The sequence below is a fragment of the Periophthalmus magnuspinnatus genome, chromosome 7 (genome assembly GCF_009829125.3).
Source record: "Periophthalmus magnuspinnatus isolate fPerMag1 chromosome 7, fPerMag1.2.pri, whole genome shotgun sequence".
Classification (NCBI taxonomy): domain Eukaryota; kingdom Metazoa; phylum Chordata; class Actinopteri; order Gobiiformes; family Gobiidae; genus Periophthalmus; species Periophthalmus magnuspinnatus.
In genome coordinates this window covers 12149977-12170594 of record NC_047132.1, presented here as the reverse complement: position 1 = coordinate 12170594, position 20618 = coordinate 12149977, and the positions used below count along the sequence as shown (strand labels likewise).

At 43.9% G+C, this 20618-nt stretch overlaps 1 protein-coding gene across 1 annotated transcript; it reads right to left on the bottom strand.

The window, feature by feature from the left end:
* Nucleotides 1-2672, bottom strand: LOC129456416 (L-rhamnose-binding lectin CSL2-like). Its single transcript, XM_055223296.1, has 7 exons — nt 2590-2672; nt 2412-2513; nt 2133-2268; nt 1884-2059; nt 1627-1762; nt 627-730; nt 1-86 (listed from the first exon to the last, which is right to left on the bottom strand). The coding sequence occupies exons 1-7, from the start codon at nt 2648-2650 to the stop codon at nt 1-3; spliced, it is 801 nt and encodes a 266-aa protein (XP_055079271.1). The 5' UTR covers nt 2651-2672.
* Nucleotides 2673-20618: the final 17946 nt, after the last annotated feature.

Sequence of the window (20618 nt, the reverse complement as noted above, 5' to 3'; positions counted from 1 at the left end):
CTAGTCAGATACACCTGTGGTAGTGTTGTCGGCAGCTGCAGGGGAAAACAAGCAGCCATGACCGGTGTATTCATCGCAAACTGCATCTGTAAAATAAACAGGTTTTCTTTCTCAATTCAGCAATTCAAACATTCAAGTTAAACTGTCATGTAATTCTACCCTCCACCAATATTGGCAAATGTCAGATTATAGTTTTAAAACCAGGACTGAAACAGGACCAAATTAGGGACTAAACCACGGACTACATTTGGACTACTAAACCAAGACTAAACCAGGGCCAGACATAGATGTTAAACAGTGACAAAACCAGGCCTAAACCAGGCCTATCAGTGATTTATGAAGATTTTGGAGAACAGGACTGAAACAGGACCAAATCAGAACTAAACCAGGGCTAAACAAGGACTTTAATCAGTGACAAAACCAGAACTAGACCAAGACTAAACCAGGACTAAACCAGAACTAAACCAATACTAAACTTGGGCTAAACCAATGACAAAACTGGGACCAAACACAAACTTAAAACAGGGACAAAACCAGAACTAAACCAGGTATGTAAGTGATTTATGGAACAAAAAATAAATAAAAATAAATAAATGTTTGTCAGTGCATTAGGCTCAAACACTCACCGCGGCAGAAGTACTTGACCTCCAGGTATTTATAGGTGCCCCTGCACGGGTCTCCGAACACAGAGTTACTGGCTCTGACCGAACAGCTGGAGTGGCCATTACACCTGGAGATGACACAATGAGGTATAGGTTATAGACATAAACATATCATACAGTCACTCAGGCCAGATTTTAAAAGTGAAACTCACAGTTTAAAGGTGTAATATGTAACTTTTCTGCCACCCCTGTGAGGGGTCCACCACTTGCATGTCTCACTGGAAATATTCTTGCTTTGTCTAGCTGACTATTTCCGCTCTAATGTAATCCCTAGGAGCAGACTCGTCAGAAATTTGGGGCCCCTCAAATATAAATTAATAGACAGAGGGTCCAATTCTGTGCCCCTAAGACACTGGGGCCCAGGACAATAGATCCCTTTGTCGAATCCCCTGCCTATGAGGGTTTTGCCACGAGTCACTCTGAAATGAATCAATATTAAAGATGAGGCAGTGGACAGGGAGCTGCCGGTGGATGTCACTGACAACATGTTAAACACTTTACAAATGAGGAGAAAACTTGACCGGAGGACACTTCTGGGTTTAGAAAGGAAGATGCTTGTGCCTCGATGCTAACTTTAATGCTAGTTTTGAGACATAGGCTTAATGAATATGAAAACAAGACTACAAATGGAAGCAATCTAGATCTAAAAACAACCGGGTAGCATTTAATTTAATGAATAAATTAATGAAATTAATAAAAGTTAGCATTGAGACACAGTGAGCTAGCTAGTGTGCGGCTGCGCACAGAGCCCATGCATTCTTACTGTGGTTGGCCTCTCCAGAGATCTGACCTGTTACTTGGTATGGTGGTGTCACCTGCTTGTCTCAGTAGAGAAATATTTGCTTAATGTCATACTATGGAACATTCCTGGCAAAACAAGATATACAAGCAGATGGCAGCAGCAGAGAAGTTACATAGTGCATCTTTAACTTCAGATAGAGAACTTATTGTAAAGGATCTTTACTTTTGAGCCACACTGTGTGTGACGTAGTTTTTGCAGTGGACATTGCTGAGCTGAGACCAAGGACGATTATAAGAGCAGGTGTTGCGGTTTGTACGGCCGTAGTGCGCCCACAACACATGGATCACCTTCTGCTGCCCTGAGAGAGGACACAGCATCACAACAGAGGATTATATTCACTACTGTAAGTATGTTAAACAAATCAAACATGTGGGTGAAGCATGTGTATGTTGAACACGTAATAGTGCAGTATACTGTACCACAGTAGAGGTTGGCGGTGGAGTCTTCACACTCCACAATGTTGCGGTCCACTGGCTTAATTTCTGGGTGTCCCACACAGGCATAGGTGCTCTCCAAGTACTTGGAGGTGCCATAGCACGGGTCAGACAAGTGAAAAACATATAAGGGTACCTCACAGGTACTCCTCCCATCACACCTGTGGATAACAATGATAAAAATGCGGAGATTTGTAATGAACCCAGGTCTCACAAACATGAGAAGAGATTAACCTTTTCTGGAGGACTTCTTTGGTGCCCTCCTGGAAGCAGTTGGTGTCTGACGGGTGGTCCATGATCCATCCATAACTGCAGGTTTCTCTGTCCTGGCGTCCGTACAGTGCAGCCTGCACAGCAATCACTCCACGGTCTGTGTCAACAACATAATCAACTGTATTTAACTACTTCACAGAACAGGTCACAGTAGTATTGTAGTAGTAAACAAATCTCAGTCCCACACTCACAAACTATGAAGTACATAATACTTTCTTCTGTACTCTGAGACAGACTCACCACAGCTGAGGCGCTGTACATTGCCCCGAGAGTCACACGTGGTCACTGTAGTGGTGGACAGAATAGAGGAAGCCTCTATGTCCAGGCATGTGGCAGCCAGCCCTGAAACAGTTAAACACATGTGTTATTGTAGATGCAGAGACTTAAACACACAGAGCGGTTGAAGGGTTGTACTCACAGAGTGCGATGATGAAGCAGAACATTTTGGCAGAGGTGCAGTCACTGAGGAGATGCAGCATCACTCTGCTGTTTTATACAGACACACAGAGGAGGAGACACAGACTTAAGGACTCAAATCTCAAGTGGTAATACAGGCTTTTCAAATCTCAAACATGTTTTTCTGGTAAGTGCAGGTGTGACGTAACCTCTGATTGGAGTACTACATACTTGTCATTTCAAAATCATTTCACTTGAATTCTCCAGCCTGATTGGTCGAAGCACCACAACAGCATTTAACAAGCCAAAAAAATATATTTTTGTTAAATCTAGCTGAGAGAAAACAGACCTTACCCGGTGGATAAGAAGTGGATTCTCCTGTAGTTGGAACAACCCTCTGGTCCCCCTTCTTAAACAGAGGGACCACCACCCCAGTCTGCCAATCCAGAGGCAATGACCCCCGACCACCACGTAATGTTTAAGAGGCCTGTCAGCCAAGACCCACAACACCCAGAGACTTAAGATACTCAAGACAGACCTCATCCACCCCCGGAACTTGCCAACCACCTCAATGACTTGAGCAAGAGTGATGGATGAATCTGACTCTGAGTCTCTCAGTCTCTGCTTCCTCCTTGAAAGACGTGATGGATTGTGGAGATCCTCAAAGTATTTCCTCCACTGTCCAATAACGTCCCCAGTCAAGGTCAGCAGCTCTCCACCTGCACTGTAAATGGTGTTGGTGAAGAACTGCTCCCCCTCCTGAGGCTTCAGACACTTTCCCAAAATTGAATTGAGGCCAATAGGCCTCTGATAGGTTGTGCATTACAGCTCTGCCACTCCAGTGTCCAAGACACAAAGTGTTGGTGGTCCTGGTCCTGGTGCCACGTGCTCTGATGACACACTTGTGCTTGAACAAGGTGTTCATTATGGACAAACTGTGACACAAAGGTCCAAGAACAGAACATCACTCAAGTAGCGCTCCAGGTGTCATTGTCCATGTGGACATTGAAGTCTTCCAGTAGAACAATGGAGTCCCAAGTCATTGCACTGTCCCCAAACTGAAGGGACAGGGATGTCACCCTGTTGTTCACTGGGGGAGCTGAGCTGTGGGGCAATAAGCCTGCTGCCTCTCCCCGTGGGCAAATGAGCATTGCCACTCTCTGTTGAACTAAAGGTAAAAAGTAGCTATTGAAATTTGAAAACTACATGACATCACAAGGTGGAACAGAGCATTTTGAGCTTTGGAGATGTAGACAGACTAATAATAAAGGGTTACTCAAACATGTGTGAATGAAACAAAACACAACTTCTGTTAATATAACATGGCTTAACAAGAGTCCATTTTGTCTAATATTGGAATTTTACAATTTGGTGACTTTTTTGGTGAATTTGTCACAGAATTTAAATGGCATTAGACAGACATTTTATTGCAATAAGTGTTATTACAATTTTTGTTAAAACAAGAGAGCAGAAATATAGGAGTGAAACATGGTCTAACTCTTGAAATTGTAAAATTCATGTGTAAAATCTAAACTAAATGACTGATTTGGCTGTTTTGGCTGTTTGGGAGGGCGAGAATGAAGTTTTCCTGGTTGAACTGTCACATCAAAGACAACAGGACCAGTTTGAATTTACTGACCAGACGACTCAAATCTCAAGTGGTAATACAGGCTTTTCGAATCTCAAACATACTTTTCTGGTAACTGCAGGTGTGAAGTAACCTCTGAATGGAGTACTACACATTTGTCAATCTGGAAGTGTTCTTGCTGAAAGCAATTGGGACTTATCAAATCATTTCAATTGAATACTCCAAAGTGATTGTTCGAAGCGCCACAATAGTGTATAACAAAGAGAAAATGGAGGAAATAATATTTTTGATAAATCCAGTTGAGAAAAAAACAGACCTTACCCAGAGGATAAGAAGTGTGATTACACTGTAGTTGGAACACATGTCCTACTTCTTAAACAGAGGGACCACCACCCCAGTCTGCCAATCCAGAGGCACTGTCCCTGACCGCCACGCAATGTTTAAGAAGCATTTCAGCCAAGACCCACAACACCCAGAGACTTAACATACTCAGGACGGACCTTGTCCACCCCCAGAACTTGACAACCACCTTAATGACGAGCCAGAGTGATGGATGAGTCCAACTCTGAGTCTCTCAGTCTCTGCTTCCTCCTTGAAACACTTGTGGAGTTCCTCAAAATATTCCCTCCATCGTCAGACAACATCCCCATTCGAGGTCAGCAGCTCTCCACCTGCACTGTAAACAGTGTTGGTGAAGCACTACTCCCTCCGCTGGGGCGTCAGATGGTTTTCCAGAATTTATTTGAGGACGATAGTCCTCTGTGGTGGTGCTCTACAGCTCTGCCATTCAAGTGTCCAGTACACAATGTGGTGGTGGTCCTGGTGCCACGTGCTCTGATGGACACCCTTGTGCTTGAACAAGGTGTTCATTATGGACAAACTGTGACACAGAAGTCCAAGAACAGACTTCCGCTTGCGTTCAGATTGGGGGGGCATTCTTCCCCATCTTCTCCAGGTGTCGTTGTTCACGTGGGCATTGAAGTCTCCTAGCAGAACAAGGGAGTCCCCAGTGGGTGTACTGTCTAGTACCCCTCCCAGAGATTCAAGAAGTCCAGGTACTCTGCACTGATGTTTGGCCAACGCAGGCGAACACAACAGTAAGAGGACTGTCCCACACCTGAAGGGACAGGGACACCACCCTCTTGTTCACTGGGGTGAACTGAGTTGTGGGGCAATAAGCCCACATCAGTCTGCAGAATTTCCAACTAAAGGTAAAAGGTAGCTGTTGAAACTTGAAAACTACCACTACATGACATCACCAGGGAGAACAGAGCATTTTGAGCTTTGGAGATGTAGACTAATAACAAATAGTTACTCAAACATGTGAATAAAACAAAACACAACTCCGGGTATTATAACATGGCTTAACAAGAGTCCATTTTGTGTAATTTTGCCCCTTTAAAAGCAAAAACTTACATTACACTATGTTCCAAATTATTATGCAAATGATATTTTTCTCTGATTTTATCAAATTGTCAATATAAATGACAGTCATCATAATTTTCAAGTTATCAGCCTTTACAATTTGAATGTTATTGAACAAACCTCCCAATGGCAACAGTATTTTTTACAAAAATAAAAACTTAAAATGTACTGTTCCAAATTATTATGCACAACAGAGTTTCAAACCATGTTATCTTTGTAAGTGAAAATGGTCATTTGTTTATTTTTCAGTTAGAAGCATTAGCATATTACTGAAATCAAAAGCTATTTCAATCAAAACATCTCAACAGGTCAAATTATATTTTAACATAGTACCTCTTATTAGAGAAGAGCTTCACAATTCTTTCATCTATTGAAATTGTGAATTTGTGGAGAGTTTCTGATTGAATTTCTTTGCAGGATGTCAGAATAGCCTCCCAGAGCTCCTGCTTGGATGTGAACTGCCTCCCGCCCTCATAGATGTTTCGCTTGAGGATGCTCCAAAGTTTCTCAATAGGGTTAAGGTCAGGGGAGGATGGAGGCCACACCATGAGTTTCTCTTCTTTTATGCCCATGATGCAGAGGTATTCCTTGCAGCCAGAGATGGTGCATTGTCACGTATGAAGATGATTTTGCTACGGAAAGCACGGTTCTTCTTTTTGTACAATGGAAGAATGTGGTCAGTCAGAAACTCCAAATACATATAGGCTTGTTGAGACATTGTGGCCGTCCAGCACTGCATCCATCTGGACCATCCAGGGTTGCACAGCACTCATCAGTGAACAAGACTGTTTGAAAATTAGTTATGTATTTCTGGGTCCACTGGAGCCGTTTCTGCCTGTGAACATTGTTTAAGGGTGGCCAAATAGAAGGTTTATGCATGACTGCAAGCCTCTGGAGGATCTTACACCTTGATGTTTGTGGGGCTCCAGAGGCACGAGCAGCTTCAAATATGTGTTTGCTGCTTTGGAATGGCATTTTAGCAGCTGCTCTCTTAATCCAATATATTTGTCTGGCAGAAACCTTCCTTGTTGTGCCTTTATCTGCACAAATCCATGTGTGTTCTGAATCAGCTACAAATCTCTTAATAGTACGACAATCACACTCACGTTTTCATGAAATATCTAAGGTTTTCGGTGTAGACATTTTATTGCAAAAAGTTTTCTTTCTCTCAAAGGAGAAATATAGGAGTGAAACACTGTGTAAACCTCCAAATTTTACAAATTTTGCATAAAATCTAAACTGTCAGATTTTGGTGTTAATATTAAATTTCATCTGAACAAGCATCGTTGAGTGAGGCATCTGTAAAACAAGAGGAAGACACATTTTAGACATGGCCCTGATCAACTGAACCATAACATCTGGGAAGAGGAACCACAACTTTTGCTTAGCCATAGATCCATGTTTATGACCTTGTTAGCTTTTAACGACTGTAATCTATATGTAATACAGTGGGGCAAATAAGTATTTATTCCGCCACCAATTGTGCAAGTTCTCCCACTTAAAAAGATGAGAGAGGCCTGTAATTTTCATCATAGGTTCACTTCAACTATGAGAGACAGAATGGGGGGAAAGAATCCAGGAAATCACATTGTAGGATTTTTGATGAATTAATTGGTAAACTCCTCTGTAAAATAAATATATAGTCAACTACAAACAAGCAGGATTTCTGGCTCTCACAGACCTGTAACTTCTTCTCCAAGAAGCTCCTCTGTCCTCCACTTGGTACCTGTATTAATGGCACCTGTTTGAACTTGTTATCAGTATTAAAGACACCTGTCCACAACCTCAAACAGTCAGACTCCAAACTCCACTATGGCCAAGACCAAAGAGCTGTCAAAGGACACCAGAAACAAACTGTGACCTGCACCAGGCTGGGAAGACTGAATCTGCTATAGGTAAGCATCTTGATGTGAAGAAATCAATCAAGAGCAATTATTAGAAAATGGAAGACATACAAGACCACTGATAATCTCCCTCGATCTGGGGCTCCACACAAGATCTCACCCTGTGGGGTAAAAATGACCACAAGAACAATGAGCAAAAATCCCAGAACCACACGGGGGGACCGAGAGAATGACCTGCAGAGAGTTGGGACCAAAGTAACAAAGGCGACCATCAGTAACACACTACGCCGCCAAGGACTCAAATCCTGCAGTGCCAGACATGTCCCCCTGCTTAAGCCAGTACATGTCCAGGCCTGTCTGAAGTTTGCTAGAGAGCGTTTGGATGATCCAGAGGAGGATTGGGAGAATGTCATATGGTGAGATGAAACCAAAATAGAACTTTTCAGTAAAAACTTAATTTGTCTGGTTTAGAGGAGAATGAACGTATCCAAAGAACACCATACCTACTGTGAAACATCACGCTTTGGGGCTGTTTTTCTGCAAAGGGACCAGGACGACTGATCTGTGTAAAGGAAAGAATAAATTGGGCCATGTATCGTGACATTTTGAGTGAAAACCTCCTTCCATCAGCAAGGGCATTGAAGATGAAACGTGGCTGGGTCTTTCAGCAGGACAAACACAAACACACTGCCTGGGCAACAAAGGAGTGGCTTTGTAAGAAGCATTTCAAGGTCCTGGAGTGGCCAAGCCAGTCTCCAGATCTCAACCCCATAGAAAATCTTTGGAGGGAGTTCAAAATCCGTGTTGCCCAGTGACACCCCCAAAAATCAGATATGGATGGATTTTTTTTCTCTTTCTGTCTCTCATAGTTGAAGTGAACCTATGATGAAAATTACAGGCCTCTCTCATCTTTTTAAGTGGGAGAAAGTGCACAATTGGTGGCGGACTAAATACTTTTTTCTGCCAGTGTAGGAAGTGAGTATGGGGGCTCTTCTGGCTCCATCGACTCTGGCTTCAATTCACTTTACACTGAAAAATGGTCACTCCTCTCTCTGCAACTGCTGCTGTCTGACTCGTCATTTTGGTCTTAAAATGTTCATATTAACCCACTCTACATGATCCTGATATTTTTATTTCACTATTGTGTCTGGAAATCAAGATATGAACATGAATAACAGACAAATCAGGCGCCTTCTTTCCCTGAGGTCACTCCTGCTAGCATTAGCAACCGGTTTGATGAAGAGCATTGCTAAGCGCCTGCTACCTGCTAAACCAGCGGTGCGGTTGGGAAGCCTTCAACAGCCTCTCTCCGAATCACCTCTTTGGTTGTTATGATACTCATGGTCAGAATTTCAAATGTGGAACTCGGCTCCAAATTTGCCGCTCTAACTAAGCTTCATTTGACTGGGGCCTGTGAGATTAATATATATGATATATTATACTTTGACCTGTATGTTTTTGTGGGTGCCAGTGTGGCATGATTATGTCATAATGTACTTGGAACATACATGGACGTGGAAGTGTTATGCTATGTGCATTTTGTACCAAGACGTGTGTTTCTTAAGAAAGACCAGATCAGCATGCTGACTTTGTCTTCAGTGAACCCAGATAACATGTACATGTCTGTATATTCCAAGCTAATTATTAAGAGAATGTGACGTGTGCTACTAGTATATAGAGCCCACTCTGGAGATGTAAAATCAGGAGATTGTGTCGAATCAGTTTGAATGATGCCTGTGCCAGAATAAAGAACCTGGTTTATGGATCTACTTGAGCCTACTGGATTTTTGTTTGCAGTGTGCCTCCGGGTAAAGCTGACAGGCCAAATCCTATGGGTGACACTCCCTGAGTTTTTTCTATCGTCTGTGGGTCCAAATCAGTGCCGGGTTTGGACCCCCTTTTGGTCTGGGATGCAGCAATTAATCAACTCGATTAATCAACTAATTGTCAAGAAATATATATATATATATATATATATATATATATATATATATATATATATATATATATATATATATATATATATATATATATATATATACACCGACATACACAGGCATATGGGAGAAGAAGCAATGTACAGTGGCTGGTAGCTCTGAGAGAAGACCACATCCAGGAAAGATGAAATACTGGACTGCACCAAGCCCTGACATGATCCGCACCTACTGCCTAAAGAAAGTCACTGCTCTCCATGGGCAACTGGCAGCATAAAAGAACTAGCTGCTAGTTGGATGGGACTCACCCTGAATGGCTAACCGAAGGGCATACCTCAAAGTGTACAGTCCCATCCAACTAGTAGACAATAATCTGTCTCTCCACATCATGGAAGCTCATGTCAGGCATTATCGTGGCTAAGAAAAGTGGGCACATGGATAAATACATGAGCACAGTGCAAAAGGACATTGGTAAAGATACCAGGGGAGCCAAACACCAGCTCCCGGTAGACCGAACAGTTATCCGAGTAAGGCAAGTCCTAAAGAGTCACCTCAGTGGCAAGAACAAGACCCAGGCAATAAACAGATATGCCCTGCTAGTAATCAGATGCCCAGGAATCATAAGCTGGCCAAGGGATGAGATACAGACCACAGATGTTAAGAACCGAAAGCTCCTGAATATCCGGCACCCTAAGACTGTACGTGAGCCGTAAGGAAGGAGGCCAAGGACTAGTGAGTGTGAGAGCTACAGTCCAGGATAAAACATCCAAGATCCATAAGTACATCAAGGACAAGGCCCCAATGGATGACATACTCAGCAAACGTCTCCGACAGTGGAGTGCTGAGGAAGAGGTGCTGGAGGTACCATCATGGAAGGACAAGCCCCTGCACAGGATGTACCACTGGAACATAACTGAAGTGGCTGGTATTAAGAAATCCTACCAATGGTTTGAGAAAGCTGGACTGAAGGACCGCACAGAGGTACTCATCTTGGCTGCACAGGAGCAGGCCTTGAGCACCAGAGCGACAGAGGCCCAGACCTACCACACCAGACAAGACCCAAGGTGTAGACTGTGCAAAGAGGCCCTCGAGACAATCCAGGACATAACTGCAGGGTGTAAGATGCTGGCAGGGAAAGCATACATGGAGTGCCATAACCAAGCGGCATAGTGTACAGAAACAGCTGTGCAGAATACGGACTGGAGACCCCAAGGTCAACGTGGGAAACATCTCCAAAGGTAATGGAGAATGATTGAGCCAAGATCCTGTGGGACTTCCAGATATAGACAGAATGGTGATGGCGAACCAACCGGACATTGTGGTGGTGGATAAATAACAGAGCAAAGCCGTTGTGGTGGACTTCGCAGAACCAAGTGATGGGAACATCAGGAAAAAGGAACATGAGAAACTAAAGAAATACCAGGGGTTCAAAGAAGAGTTGGAGAAGGCCTGGAAGGTGAAGGCATCAGTGGTGCCCGTGGTCATGACTTCAATCATGCATCTCCTGTTCTGCCCACATACACTCAGTATGTCACCTGCCCCACAAGAGACAATAAAACATTGGACTTATTTTTTGCCAACACCAAGGAGGCTTATTCTTCATCCCCACTGCCTCCCCTGGGTAGAGCTGACCACAACATTCTCCATCTTGAGCCTGTGTACCAGCCCATTGTGCACAGACAGCCCGTGGTGTCCCGTGTGGTGAAGAAGTGAACTGCTGAGAGTGAGGAGGCTCTGAGAGACTGCTTTGATGCCACAGTGTGGCCAGAGCTCTGTGATCCACATGGAGCGGACATCAATGCAATGACTGATTGCATTCACCTCCCCCCTCCTGGACCCTCTGCAGTTTGCCTACAGAGCCAATCGGTCTGTGGACAACGCCATTAACCTGGCCCTTCACTTCATCCTCCAGCATCTGGACTCCCCGGGAACCTACGCCAGGATCCTGTTTGTGGACTTCAGCTCTGCATTCAACACCATCCTCCCTGCTCTGCTCCAGGACAAGCTCGCTCAGCTCAACGTGCCCGACTCCACCTGCAGGTGGATCACTGACTTCCTAACGGACAGGAGACAGCGCGTGCGACTGGGGAAGAATGTCTCGGACACTCGGACTATCAGCACAGGATCTCCACAGGGCTGTGTACTTTCTCCCCTGCTCTTCTCCCTGTACACCAACTGCTGCACCTCCAGCCACGATTCCGTCAAACTGGTTAAGTTTGCGGATGACACCACCCTCATCGGACTCATCTCGGACAGCGATGAGTCTGCCTACAGGAGGGAGGTGGACCGGCTGGTGTCCTGGTGCAGCAGCAACAACCTGGAGCTCAACACCCAGAAGACAGTGGAGATGATCGTGGACTTCAGGAAAGTCACAGCTCCCCTGCCTCCCCTCACCCTGACGGACTCCCCCATCACCACTGTGGACTCTTTCCACTTCCTGGGCACCTGCATCACCCAGGATCTCAAGTGGGAGCTGACCATCAGCTCCCTCATCAAGAAAGCCCAGCACAGGATGTTCTACCTGCGGCAGCTGAGGAAACTCAAGCTGCCAGTCCAGATGATGGTGCAGTTTTACAATTCCATCATTGAGTCCATCCTCACCTCCTCCATCACTGTGTGGGTCGCTGAGGCCACTGCCAGGGACAGACAGAGACTGCAGCGCATTGTGCGCTCTGCTGAGAAGGTGATTGGCTGCAGCCTTCCATCTCTACAGGACCTGTACGTCTCCAGGACTCGGGGGCGAGCAGGCCGTATAGCAGCTGACACTTCTCACCCTGGACATGGACTATTTGAGCCACTTCCCTCTGGCAGGAGGCTACGGTCCATTGGGACCAGAACCTCTCGCCATAAGAACAGTTTCTTCCCCTCTGCTGTTTGTCTCATGAACACTTTATAATATCTGCACTAAACTGGACACTATAATACCGGTCACTTTAATAAGCCATGTTTGCACTGTTGTTCTGATGCTGCTGTTGTATATATTTTCTCCCTTTAAGTATTTCATTTGATTTTTTAAGCATATCTTTTTAACTTTGTGCATGCCCTTATTTGTATTTGTATTTATTCAGTGTGTTTATGTTGCACTTTTTCACCGAAGCAAGTTCCTAGTTTGTGAACTGTGTTCACAGACTATGGCAATAAAAGTCTTCTGATTCTGATTCTGATCACGGACTACATAAACTTTGGTTTTGAAAACATCGTTCCCTCCCAAACGGTGCGGTGTTTTCCGAACAACAAGCCGTGGATTAACCCTGACATAAAAGCTCTGCTGAAAGAGAAGAAGAGAGCGTTTAGGTCAAGGACCAGGGAGGAGCTGAAGGCTGTACAGTAGAAGCTGAGGAGGAAAAGCAGGACAAGCCAAGCCAGCCATAAGAGAAGGATGGAGCGACAGCTACAGGAGAAGAACATCCAGGGGGTGTGGAGAAGTCTAAAGACTATCTCAGGCTTCAAAGCACCTCCTGCCCAGACGGAGGGGGACCTGCTGTGGGTGAACGACCTCAATTCTCACTTCCTGAGATTTGATCAATCACCCACCCCTCCCCCCACCCAGCTGCTTGATCTCCCCTCCCCAGCTGGACAATGGGGAACTCCTGTACCTCTTCACACTTCTGCCTCTGCTCTTCAGCCCACCAATACACATGGACTCACCCATCCTCCCAGCCTGCCACTGTCATTGTCTACAGCCCAGGTGAGACTGGAGCTCAAGAAGATCAGACCCCGGAAGGCAGCAGGACCAGACGGCATCAGCTCCAGGCTCCTTAAGTCCTGTGGAGATGAACTGTGCGGAGTTATGGAGCATGTCTTCAACATGAGAATAAAGCTGAGGGTGGTACCACAACTCTGGAAGACCTCCTGCGTGGTACCGGTGCCCAAGACGCTACAGGCCAAGGAGCTCAGCAGCTTCAGGCCGGTGGCTCTAACATCTCACCTGATGAAGACACAGGAGAGACTGGTCCTTGGCCACCTCTGCTCCACCGTGAGCTCAGTGATGGACCCGCTGCAGTTGGCATACCGGCCTGGCATCGGAGTGGAGGATGCCGTCATTTACCTGCTGCACCGCTCACTGTCTCACCTGGAGAACTCCGGCAGCACTGTGAGGATTCTCTTCTTTGACTTCTCCAGTGCTTTCAACACCATCCAGCCACTGCTCCTGAGGGACAAGCTGGAGACTGTGGACTGTGACCTGGCAGACTGGATCCTGGACTATCTCACAGACTGGCCCCAGTTTGTGAGAGCCACGAACTGCGTGTCTGATCTCATGACCTGTAGTGTGGGGCGCCCCAGGGCACTGTCCTCGCGCCCTTTCTTTTCACCCTTTACACTGCAGACTTCAGACACAACATGGAGAGCTGCGTCCTGCAGAAGTTCTCTGATGACTCTGCCATCATTGGCCTCATCAAGGATGATGACGATGTGGAGTACAGAGGACTAACACAGGACTTTGTGGACTGGTGTCAGCAGAACCACCTCATCATCAATGCAGAGAAGACCAAGGAGATGGTGGTGGACTTTCGCAGACACCACTGCCCCCTCAGTGAACATCCAGGGAAGGGACATTGAGAGAGTGGACTCATACAAGTACCTGGGTGTTCATCTGAACAACAAACTGGACTGGACTCACAACACAGACGCACTGTACAGGAAGGGCCAGAGCAGGCTCTATCTCCTGAGGAGACTCAGGTCTTTTGGAGTGAGAGGGCCACTCCTGAAGACCTTCTATGACTCTGTGGTGGTATCACCCATCCTGTACGGTGTGGTCTGCTGGAACAGCAGCATCACAGAGAGGGAGAGGAAGAAGCTGGACAAGGTCATGAAGAAGTCCAGCTCCGTCCTGGGCTGTCCCCTGTCCCCCACCTCCTCTGGTGCAGGAGGTGGGGGACAGGAGGGTCCTGGCTAAGGTCATTTCTATGCTGGGAGTCTCACCCCCCGCAGGACGCTCTGTCTGCCCTGGAGAGCAGCTTCAGTGACAGACTGATTCACCCTCGCTGTGTGAAGGAGAGGTTTCAGGTCTTTCCTTCCTGCTGCTGTCAGACTGTACAATGAACACTGTTAACACTGAACATGTGTCATTCAAACACACCTATGTGCAATACTTAAGTCACTTTATGGAGATGTTATATTAGAGTTTATTTTTAGTTTAATTTTAAGTCTATTTAAAAAAAAAAAAATTTAAGCTATTTAGCTATTATCTTGTTTTATTGCATGTACCATTTTCCTTCTGTTCTTTAACTATGCGGTGCAATACTGGAATTTCCCCACTGTGGGGAAAGGCATATCTTATCTTATAGGCTCTACATATAAATGGACATAACCTGCTAGCTGCTGCGTTCCAAATAGGAAGTGATCATGGGACAACTACTGGCTCCAGTTCTCTTTAAAAAACTGTGGCCCCTCTTTCTGTAACTCTTCTGGCTCCAGCGACTCTGGCTTCAATTCACTTTACACTGAAAATTGGTCACCTCTCTCTCTGCAACTGCTGCTGTCAGACTCATTATTTTGGTCTTAAAATGTTTGTATTAACCTGCTCTACATGATCTTGGTGTTTTTATTTCACTATTGTCCCCCTAAATCAAGATATGAATATTAATGAATATTAATAACAGACAAATCAGGCAACTTCCTTTCCTGAGGCCGCTCCCGCTAGCATTAGCAACAGGTTTGATTGACAGCATTGCTAAGTGCCTGCTCCCTGTTATCTTCAACAACCTCGCTCTGGATTGGCTCTTTGGTTGCTATGATACTTAGCAACCAAACCTAGCCTCAATGAGCTTGATTTGGAGCCAAACGCTGTGGGTGACGTCACACTCACTTAGTCCAGAGTACTGTTACACTATACAAAATAGGCCTATTACTCAAGTAGGAGTAAAAACTTTTAGAAAGAAAGTTTTCTTAAAACGTTAGAGAAACAAATTAATTTCTGTAGTGTAACTAGCGCCATGTGTCCCAGTAGAAAAAGTCTAGCGACATCTCCAATGTGCAGCTGGTTAATAGACTAAAATTTTTGTAGTCTCCCATTTTGTATAGACAGGTAAGGTAGGGGAGAATATCGGGCCCACCACCAACCAATCCAGCAGCCAGTTTTAAAGGGCACGTATTATGCTGTTTTCTGAGCCGTGTTCTAATGTTGTTTCCTCATCACAAACAGACCTGGAGTTGTGTTTTGTTTCATTCACACATGTTTAACACACAGACCCTGCATATTTAGACTGAGTTTTTCTCTCAAACTGAAAAACACTCCACCTTGTGATGTCATTTGGTAATACAGAAAGTGCTCCACTGTGGTTTTAGAATCATAGAATCATTTGGATGGTTTCAGCCCTGGAATTGCCAATCTCTACTGAACCAAAGGAAAAAAGTAAAGTAGATGCAAACTTGAAAACTACCATTTCATGACATGACAAGCTGGAACAGAGCATTTTGAGCTTAGGAGATATAGACAGACCAATAATAAAGGGGTTACTCAAACATATGTGAATGACACAAAATACAACTTCAGGTATCTTTTTGAGGAGGTAACAACATTATAACATGGCTTACTTAAAGAGGTAAGTTGGCTCTGGCTTTGTGAGCATGAGAGGTGGGGCTAGATTCCTCTGACTAAATAGGGCTGGGAAAAGTCAGTAGAAGCATTGTTATTGTTTAGTCCTGGTTTAGGCCTGGTTCAGTCCTGGTTTAGCCCTGGTTCAGTCCCGGTTCAGTCCTGGTTTAGTCCCGGTTTAGTCCTGGTTCTGTCCTGGTTCTGTCCTGGTTTAGTCCTGGTTCTGTCCTGGTTTAGCCCTGGTTCTGTCCTGGTTTAGCCCTGGTTCTGTCCTGGTTTAGTCTTTCTTCAGTCCAGGTTCAGTCCTGGTCTTGTTAGCAGTTTTTGGATCATGATTAACTTGTAGCTCGAGTTGCATCTTTCTTTCTTGGGTTTAAAGTGGTACTCACCCAGAGCAGAGGACAGTGTCATGTTTGTAACGTCTCAACACAAACTTGAGGAGAGCTTGTATATTCAGACTGTTGTAAAAAAAATATATATATTTTGGACCAACACACCCAAGTCCACACCAGGAAGTGACTAATAATAAAGGGGTTACTCAAACATTTGTGAATGAAACAAAATACAACTTCAGGTATCTTTTTGAGGAGGTAACTACATTATTACATGGTTTAAACCTCACAAGAGTCCATTTTGTGCAACACAGGTGCTTTAAAGAGGTAAGTTGGCTCTGGCTCTGTGAGCATGAGAGGTGGGGCTAGATTCCTCTGACTAAACAGGATTGGGAAAAGTCAGTAGAAGCATTGTTATTGTTAGGTTGTTAACTCCATACGAATTTATTCCCAAAATATCCCAGCCGTCCATCACAGAAGACATGTTGTAAAATTATAAATAAAAGGTTTGTTTGCGACACATATATGCCTGTGTGTCAGATGCCCTCCCAGATGTTGTGGTTGGATAAATACAGCGAGAGAATGTTATATCTTGTGTTATGGTTAATGTGCATAAGTTCAACTAGGAAAACTATTTTTACTTCCTCCTCCATTCCCAAAGTAAATATAGTTTTTATGATCTATGATTACCTACCAGAGTAATAAAGGAGATAAGAAAATCAATTAAAATGCTGGAGAGGTTCTGCATATATGTCTATGGCATAAAGTTCAGCAGTTACCATGGTGACACAATTGGCAAACACTGCCCAATAAGTTTTAAGATTGTCTGAAAACTCAAGAAAAAAAATACTTAAGTAATTTAAACAGAACATTTTCAGGAGCCTGTGATCAATCCGAGCGTTCATGGTCCTGTTTAAGTGATTTTCAACACAAAGGTGAGAGTGACTAACTGAAAAACTGTTGGCTAATGTTAGCTAGCTTGTGACTGTAGCGTTATTTGAGAGCGACTTATTTAACAGCACAAATCAGCTCACCTGTTGTAGTTCCAGCTAAGTCAGTTCTTTGTGGTCAGACTGTGTAAAAAACATAGCTTAAAGTCTGACTTGTGTAACACAGCTTCAGACAGAGCAGTGCCTACAGTTAGCATCAAATGCCCAGAGAATATTGATGAGATCAGCTGAAAGCATCAATACAAGTAAACTGCTGTGAAAAATCAAGATTACTATGCAGAGCAGTCAGGCTATTGCTTTGCCTGGATAGAAGACTATACTGTGGAACATGTCCATGGAGACAAGACAGTGCCATAGTTACATAGTGCACCTTTAATTTTAATCTCACATGACTTTCTGAACAAAGACTATTTTTTTGTTGACATTTTTGACATCTGAACTTGCTTGTGCTTGGTTCAGTCCGGGTTTAGTCCTGGCCTGGTTTAGTCCTGGATCAGTCCTGGTTTAGTCCTGGTTTAGACATTGTTTGGTCACAGAAATGTTAGATCCTAATTCCCTAACTGTTACTTAACAACTGTAACGTAAACAAGGGCCGAAACCTACAGCTTTCCAAATGACACAATAGCTCTGATTAGACTAATACAAATATACAACCCCAATTCCAATGAAGTTGGGACACTGTGTAAAACTTTTAAAAAATACAGAATACAATGATTTGCAAATCCTTTTCAACCTATATTGAACTGAATAAACTACAAAGACATGATATTTAATGTTCAAACTGATTAACTTTATTGTTTTTATGAAATATTAACTCATTTTCAATTTGATGTCTGCAACACGTTCCAATAAAGCTGGGACAGGGGCAAGAAAAGAATGGGAAAGTTGAGGAATGCTTAAAATACTCCTGTCTGGAACATTCCACAGGTGAACAGGTTAATTGGAAACAAGTGAGTGTCATGATTGGGTATAAAAAGAGCATCCCCAAAGGGCTCAGTCATTCACAAGCAAGGATGGGGCGAGATTCACCACTTTGTGAACAGCTTCATCAGCAAATAGTCCAGCAGTCCAAGAACAACGTTTCTCAACATCCAATTGCAAGGAATTTAGGGATTTCATCATCTACGGTCCATTCACAGAATCTGGAGAAATCTCTGCATGTAAGCAGCAAGGCCGAAAACCAACAGTGAATGTCCCTGACGTTCGATCCTTTAGGCCAGGGGGTGTCAAACTCAAATTCACCGATGGCCGCATCAGCAAAATGGTTCGTCTTAAATTTGCAAAGATATAAAAAAATATGTTTGTGTAACTGCGTAACTCCTGATAAACTGACATTTTAAGACAGTCATACATTTAAATGTACCTTGTCGCGGGCCACATAAAATGATATGGCGGGCCGCATTTGGCCCCCGGGCCTTGAGTTTGACACATGTGCTTTAGGCAGTACTATAGTAAAAACAGACATGAATGTGTAAAGGATATTACCACATGGGCTCAGAAACACTTCAGGAAACCATTGTCAGTTAACACAGTTCGTCGCTGCATCTTCAAGTTAAAACTGTACCATGCAAAGTGAAAGCCATATATCAACAACACCCAGAAACACCGCCGGCTTTTCTGGGCACGAGCTCACCTGAGATGGACTGACGCAAAGTGGAAAAGTGTGCTGTGGTCTGACGAGTCCACATTTCAATCATGGACATCGGGTCCTGCGGGCCAAAGAGGAAAAGGACTGTCCAGATTGTTCTCAGCGCAAAGTTCAAAAGTCTCTGTGATGGTCTGGAGGTGTGTCAATGCCCATGGCATGGGGAACTTGCACATCTGTGAAGGCACCATTAATGCTGAAAGGTACATACAGGTTTTGGAGCAACATATGCTGCCATCCAAGCAACGTCTTTTTCAGGGACGTCCCTGCTTATTTCAGCAAGACAATGCCAAGCCACATTCTGCATGTGTTACAACAGCGTGGCTTCCCTCAGTCCCATGAGAGAGCATGATGACCACACAGCAGTCGAAGGCAGAGTGGTCCTTCTTTGAGAGGGCGGACAGCGCCAGGCGGATTTGCTATAAAACAAACTAAAGTGACTACACCAGATATCACAATGAAATAAATCGGAATATTGAGAAAATTGTTTTAAATCAGACCTAATCTGCAAACTTGACTTTTAAGAGCTTTTAACCATGTTATAGTTCCCATCAACATTTACTCACCCGAAGTGATACATGCATGTAATCTTTAATCGGCATTTTCCTGATATACCTCATTTTCACCTCCACTGGTACTGTGGACGTACTTACTCCATTCTCCATTTTCTGATACTTGTAGGATTCAGCAGAATTGCAAAGTCCTTTTGGTACAAATGAAAAAAGTCTGCTACTCTGGCTTCACTGGCTCCTGTGGCTCAGAGACTTTAAAGCAGCTTGTGAACAAGTCTCTTCATGGCCCAGCACCAAAGTATATCTCCCACATGTTAGAGCCATATGAACCATCTCACACTGAGGACTTCAGGGACCGGCCTCCTGCCGATGCGAGTCAGGAGTAAACCAGGACGAAACAAGGACTGAACCGTGACTGAAACACCAATAAACCAGGACTAAACATGGGGAAACAGCATTTCAGTTTTCTGCAGCTTAAACCTGTATAAGTGTTCCTGAAGATGTGAGCCAGGCCTTTACTTTGACAATGTTCCAGACTCCAACAGTTCTATTTAGCTGTGCATATGACTGAAAGGTTTTTATGCTGCACTTTTCTCCTTTAATGTTAATTTTATGATGATTATTTATGTTTTGTGTTGTTGTGTTTTTAGATTTTTTCTTATTATGTAAAGCACTTTGAATTACTTTGTGTCCGAGTTGTTTTGTACAAATAAACTCGCCTTGCCTTAACATTTTTAAATAATCAAAATTAGGCAATGGGGCAACATACTGATAAAGTGCCTCTTTAACCAAACACTCACCACCTACAGTCCAAGCATATATTTGCAGTTCTTTGGTCAGAAAACATTCACCACAGTGCGGACACAGGGCTGGTCTCAATCCTGGCTCTGTTGGAGCAGTTTGTTAATGTCATCAATGATGAGCTTTAAACAATGGGTTTCCACAGGGGTCAGTCCTCGGACCATTAGGTTAATTTATGCTCTGCATGCTGCTCCCCTTTGGCTCGCCCTTGCTGCTCTAAATTGCAGGATTAGCAGGTTTTTACAGAAGAAACACTACAGAGACATGATATATATTTTTTATTTATTTATTTAATTTCAGAGTAAACAATACCTCAATAATTGCAAACTTTGGTTAAGATATACTTTAATCATCCTTCATGAGGGAAATTCATTCTCTGCATTTGACCCATCCTTCAACCAGTTCACATGTTATCACCAACAACATAACCCAAAGTAAAAATACAGAACTTAATGAAAATGCCTTTTCCAACTATATATATA

Bases quoted from the DNA above. Each gene is read 5' to 3' on its own strand.
- LOC129456416 (XM_055223296.1), bottom strand. From the start codon at position 2,650: ATGCTGCATCTCCTCAGTGACTGCACCTCTGCCAAAATGTTCTGCTTC. The intron at 2,269-2,411 runs GTGAGTCTGTCT...TTGTTGACACAG, and splicing joins TGTACAGCGCCTCAGCTGTG to ACCGTGGAGTGATTGCTGTG. The intron at 2,060-2,132 runs GTTAATCTCTTC...TGTTATCCACAG, and splicing joins AAAGAAGTCCTCCAGAAAAG to GTGTGATGGGAGGAGTACCT.